This window comes from Erythranthe guttata, chromosome 1 (genome assembly GCF_056151865.1).
Source record: "Erythranthe guttata isolate IM_541 chromosome 1, IM_541, whole genome shotgun sequence".
NCBI classification, from domain to species: domain Eukaryota; kingdom Viridiplantae; phylum Streptophyta; class Magnoliopsida; order Lamiales; family Phrymaceae; genus Erythranthe; species Erythranthe guttata.
Window position 1 is genome coordinate 7,845,212 of NC_142533.1, and position 6,795 is coordinate 7,852,006.

The 6,795-nt window shown below is 29.1% G+C and overlaps 1 protein-coding gene across 1 annotated transcript; it reads left to right on the forward strand.

Annotated features, from left to right (window-relative positions):
* The first annotated feature begins 1,485 nt into the window (after positions 1–1,485).
* Positions 1,486–3,532, forward strand: LOC148772754 (uncharacterized). Its single transcript, XM_088815266.1, has 3 exons — positions 1,486–1,675; positions 1,824–1,973; positions 2,094–3,532. Exons 1-3 carry the CDS (start codon positions 1,486–1,488, stop codon positions 3,530–3,532), a joined length of 1,779 nt encoding a protein of 592 aa, XP_088671392.1.
* The last annotated feature ends 3,263 nt before the right edge of the window (positions 3,533–6,795 follow it).

Below are 6,795 nucleotides of genomic sequence, written 5' to 3' on the forward strand. Positions count from 1 at the left end.
ATTTAGATGGGTTTAGTTAGTTAAAGACACTAAAATAGTTCAACCCATATAATTCCCCAAATAATAAATTGTAAAAATTATGATTTGGCAATTACTATATTTTGTCTACCCATTTTTTCAGTCTCATATCTAGTTGTGGTAATGAAATATAAATTTTGAAACTTAACTATCTCAGATTAGTCTATTAGATAAAAATAGTTCAATGTAAATAATTCACCAAACCAATAATTTAAAAAATAAAAATTGTTATTTCCCCTTTATGAAATATCGTTTACCTTTTTCTTGAAATCTTGTATCTAGTGATTGCAACATTATAAAAATTTGAAATATTATTTATCTCAATTTAAATGAGTTTTAATATTGTCAAAATAATTAAAATAGTACAACTCACATAATTCACCATACAATAACATAAAAAATGATAATTACTATTTCATCATCTATATAATATATAAAAGTTGAATTGCATGCCTAATTGATTGACATTTGTCAATTTCAAATGATGACATGTCTTTAATTTCATCCCATGTGTCCATTTGATTGGTTAAGAAAATTAAGAAAAAACATGTCATCATTTGTATAATTGTATATGTCATTAATTTGCATATATAGAAATTACCAATCAAATCATAATTTTACATTTATCATATAAAAAAGTAAATCGTATGAGATATATATATATATTTATAGATATCAATACATAAAATAGAATCATGCGTGTGTATAATGGGCCATGATATATATACCTCGCTTATTTCAATATTAAATTAGAAAAATCTGTATTACCCACATATTATATATATCAAATTAGGTTTTCTTGCGTATTACCCACATATTATATATATATATATATATATATATATATATATATATATATATATATATATATATATATATATATATATATATATATATATATATATATATATATATATATATATATATATATATATATATATATATATATATATATATATATATAATATAGAATCTTGCGTATCACATATTAATTATTCATTATTGTTTTTTATATTATTACCAAATGTAATGGATTGTTTCTTTTTTCATTGATCATATATAGATATATAAACCCCCTACCGATTCACTTTGTTGCACCATCATTTTTCATTCGATAAAAAACGTATGGTTAATGTGCATTTTGTTTTGATAAAATCGGCTCCTTTTTGGTATTAGGTTTTCTTGATTTTTTGCAAATGTTGTTATTTAGTTCTTTCGTTATTTTGTATTGATGATTTTTCTTTCATTTTTAATTTTATAATATTGTATTATCTTTAAAATTTCGTAATTATAATTTCAATATATTATATGCTCAAATTTTGTGTTTATACTTTTAATTATTTTATGAAAGAATCATATAGGTTCGTATAAATACATGAATGAATTATCTTTATCTCATGATTTTACCAATATGTTTTATTTTGTTTTTCTTACTAATTAATATTTAAATTTTATTATATTTTTCAGATGAATATCCTCTCGAAAGCTACGTTCGATGGGTTTAGGAAAGACATGTACCTCGCTTATACTTTTAATATGATTGAATCGTCCCGATTGACAGACGATGGTTTGCATAACAAAGAATTGGTATTTGCGAATTGTAAGGGATTGTCATACACGGTTTTGAACGGAGAGGCGAATGTTTTGCCGTTACAAGGTCGTATGATACTGCCTAATTCGTTTACTGGACGGCCGACAAAATTCTCTCAGTATTAAAAATATTGCACACATTCCATTTGGTTCTATCACATTCGAATCGTTTCGTTTATTACGACATTTTTTTGTTTTTTCTATTTCATTTTAAGGTGCTACATTGGTCTCGATATTTTCGATCTGTTTAAGGTGCTACATTGGTCTCGATAGTTTGAGCAGACCCGAGCATGTGTGGAATAGTTGTTGGTCCGAGTTGGCGGAGGGCATTGAATATCAACAAGGAAAGCGTCGCAACAATTCAGGTAGTACTTATGTATTTATCTATATTGTACCAACTAACGTTTCATATAAATGTTAAATAAATTCAAATAATTTCGTTATTCTAATAATATGTTACTAAATGGGGTTCTTGATTCTTGCAGAGTTAAAGTTATCGGATGATACTTTGAAGAATTATACCCTTATTGAGATAGAGAGATACATGCAGAGCAATGGAAAAACTTTGCGTGATTATGCGCCTATGCCATTTCCGGATATATCGTCGATAGAAGAGTTGGGAAATAGGTTGGTGCTCGACGAGTTGGATTATGACCCAGTCGCCATGCGTGCGGAACTTCAGAAAAATCTCTCTTCCATCACTCTCGAGCAGAAACAAGTTTTCGACACAATTATGAGCGTTGTATCAAACGACAAGGGTGGAATGTACTTTTTGTACGGTCATGGTGGCACAGGAAAGACTTTCATATGGAGTATCTTATCTGCTGCTGTACGTTCAAGGGGTGAGATTGTTATCAACGTTGCTTCGAGTGGAATTGCATCTCATTTGCTTCCAGGGGGTAGAACCGCACATTCTAGGTTTGGACTCCCCATCATTGTACATGAGAACTCAACTTGCAGGATTACACAACAGAGTCCCCAAGCTGAGTTGCTGATTAGAGCAAAACTTATCATATGGGACGAGGCGCCTATGATGCACAGATACTGCTTTGAAGCATTGAGTAAGACATTGCAATCTATCATGCATTGCGAAGAACCTTTCGGTGGAAAGGTTGTTGTCCTTGGAGGGGACTTCAGTCAAATATTACCCGTTGTCCTTAAAGCATCCAGGCAGGACATCGTTCATGCCACAATCAATTCTTCACCATTGTGGAGTCACTGTAAGGTTCTAAGATTGCACAGGAACATGAGGCTTCAGGCATCTGATTCACCCGCTGGAGTGCAAGAGATGAGAGAATTCGGCGATTGGATCTTGAGCATTGGTAACGGAGAAGCTGGAGAGACAAACGACGGTGAGGCCACAATCAAAATTCCCGATGAAATGCTCATCCGTGATTCTGACAGTGCCTTTGAGGAGTTTATCCAGTTTGTTTACCCAGACATGTTGGATCACATCTACGATCCAAACTTCTTTCAGGGTAGGGCAATCCTTGCACCGACTAATGAATGTGTTGGATTTGTTAACGACTATTTGTTGTCGCTCCTGCCAGGAGAAGAGAAGGTGTATTTGAGCTCAGATAGTGTATGCAAAGATGAAGCAACTTCTGAAGCAGACGTCGAAATTTATTCCACTGAATTCCTCAACAACATATCGTGCTCTGGACTTCCTGCCCACGAGTTGAAATTCAAGAGGGGCGTTCCCGTTATGCTCATCAGGAATATTGACCAAGCTAGAGGATTGTGCAACGGGACGAGGCTTCAAGTCCAACAAATGGGGGCTCACGTTATTAATTGCAAGATTCTGACTGGTAAGAATGCTGGAGGTATGGTCTTCATTCCTCGAATGACTTTAATCCCGTCGAATTCTTCTCTGCCTATTAAGTTCCAGAGGCGACAGTTTCCCGTGATTGATCGTTTGCCATGACGATCAACAAAAGTCAAGGTCAAACACTCTCACATGTTGGTTTGTACCTACCTAGACCCGTATTTAGTCATGGTCAGTTATACGTGGCTCTCTCAAGGGTAAAAAGTAAGAGTGGCATCAAGATATTGATCAAGTCTGAATCTGGTGAACTGTGCAACATTACTAACAATGTTGTTTACAAAGAGGTCTTCCAACGTATTTGAAGGTACCTACTAACTATTTTCAATATTAGTAAATCAATTTACATGTACTTTGTTGTTTATTTACAAATCTTTCATCTAATGCACGTCCAAATCTATCAGATGTGGTATGATTCCTATTGTGTTCAAAATATCGTTATGCGGAGGTAGTGGTATGTAACTCTTATTAACATATCATTTTTTTTAAGTTGTACTTATTTTAGAATTAATAGTACAATGCTGATTGGCCTTGGTGAATGAAATTTTGCAGGTTATTTAAAACATATTGCTCCAGTTCAGAATTGTCGTTCGCATTGTCAAGTTATTGATTTTGATGCAGAGTCACATGGTGCAGTAGATTGCTTCCGTAAATTAGTTTATTAAACTTTTTTTTTTATTATGTCATTCGTTGTTGAGTAAACTTAAGTTTTAAGCTTAGCGTTTTGATTTACTACGACTCAGTTTTATTTCGAATGTTATTAGGTTAAATTTGAGATGAATCCTTTTTTTTCCTTTTTACTTTCCGTTTCTCAATGCTTCAATTATTTTTATTGTTGTTATGTAGATAACATATAGATATTTTATTCACTTTTATGGCTGACAACCGTGCAACGCACGGGTGAAGAACTAGTAATATATAAAATTTTATTTACCCAGATTTGAACCTTTTGTCTAGTTGTAGTAACGGAATTAATTTTTTAAAATCTATTTATCCCAATTTAAACGGATTTAGGTTTATCAAAATAATTAATTCAACACACATAATTCCCCAAACTGTAGCTTAAAAAAATAATATTTTAGATTTCAAAATTTTTTGTTACCATTTTCTTAAATATTTAACTCTAGTTCTTGTAACGAAATATATATTCTAAAAATTATTTAGATGTGTGTCGGAATATTAAAATAGTAACCAAACAATAAATTACAATAAAAAATTATTAATTTACCATTATAAAAATATCCTTTACCAATTTTTAAATCTCTTATCTCATGGTGGTAAAGAAATAAGTATTTTAAAAATTATTTACCGAATTTCCTCAAAAAGAAATAAAACTATTTATCCAAATTTAAATGAGTTTGTGATTAGTTAAAATAATTAAAATAGGCCAATACATAATTCACCAAATAATAACTAACACAAAAAATAATTTACCATTATAAAATTTTATTTATCCATTATTAAATATTTTATTTGGTGGTGGTAACAAAATGGGTATCTTATAAATTATATATCAGAATTTATATGCATTAAGTTTTTTTAAATAAATGTTGACAAAACAATTTCTTTTAAATAAACTCAAATAGTTCAAAGTTCAAACCATATAATTCACCAAACAATAAATAAAAAGATGACAGTTACTATTTTTCATTACTAAATATTGTATATAGTAGTGTTAATGAAATATAAATTTAAAAAATTATTTTTCGTAATTTAAATGAGCTTAAGTTCGTCGTGTAAGATATTAAAATAATTCAAAGCACATAAGTCACCAAAACATAACTTTGAAAAAAATGAAACTTATTAATTTTACCATTATCAAATGCCGTTCACCCAATTTTTTAAATCTTGTATCCCGTGGTGCTAACGGTATATATATTTTAAAAATTATTTATCCATATTTAAATATTTTTTATGTTTTTCGAAACAATTTAAGTATTTCAACAGACATAATTCACCAAAATATAACTTAAAAAATGAAAAAAATTATTTTACTGGTATAAAAAAAATTATCTATTATATTTTGTCTAAATTTAGTAGGAAAACATATATTGTATAAATAATTTATCCCAATAAGTGGGTTTGGGTTTGTCAAAATAATAAAAATAATTAAATAAACAATCATTTAAAAAATATAAATTATCATTTTACCATAATTATAAAATCTCGTTTATGAAATTTTGGAATCGAATAATTATAGTATAGTCACATATATAACATAATTGCACTTTTTTTCTTATAAAGCTTACGTATACAAATTTTCATATAATTTTCCTTAATTATTCCATAACCATGAATATAAATTTCCATATAATATGTATTAATTGTGCATGATTAGAGGATATTATCAATTTATTTCATAATTATGCACAATTTAACTATATTAAGGCAAGATTGCAGTAGGGTCAACATATTAAGTGTAGTATGGTACGCAAAAAAAACAGAAAAAATGGAAAAGATATACATAGTTATCAACAATGGACAATGAACATCAAGAACGACTTTATAAAAAATAACAAACAAAAACCATGGAAAAAAAATATCAAGAATAACATGAAAATAAAATATAAGAACAAATAACAGTGTATTACAATAATGGAAATGAAGTATCATAATATTTACAAACCACAAAACATTGAAACAAATATAAGGACGTCATAATGAAAAAGCAAACGAATAAGTGTAACAATGGAGGGAGTGTTTATAGGATTTATGATGTGGTTAAGGTAACAATATCTTTTAGGTTTAAATAAATTAGAAGATTATATTATTATTGGTATTAATATAAATATGTAATTAATGTGGACCAATGAACGGATTGATCGATTGATTGCAGATTAATGTGTAAATTGTCAATATTTTCAAGATTTATCTATTACGCAATGATATGAGTGAAAATAATAATTAAAAAGTCGAATTTTGTGGATAGTAAATGGAAATCTTCAAATGCAGTACAAAATAACCAATCAAACTATGAATAAAAGAAGAATTTTGTGGACGATGTGGTAAATAATTAATAAATCAATTAATGTACAAATTATAAATATTTTATTTTTAGAAGTCACAAATACAATTAAAGAATTTATTTAATCATTGTACACAAACTCTGTCAAAGGAGCAACGACTTCAACATGAATACCGAAGAAAAGGGATACACAACTAAAACAAATAAATATATAAACTATGATAAACTTGTTGAAGCTCTAATGAAATTTCCTAAGCGAACACACTATTTAAAATAAACTGTCTTATGTTTTGTAACATCGATACTTAGTCGGCGATTCACCACAAAAGAAGAAGTCAATACGATTAATTTTTCCAAATCATAACTATTAATTTCTCCATTCAATACCACATCTGACATT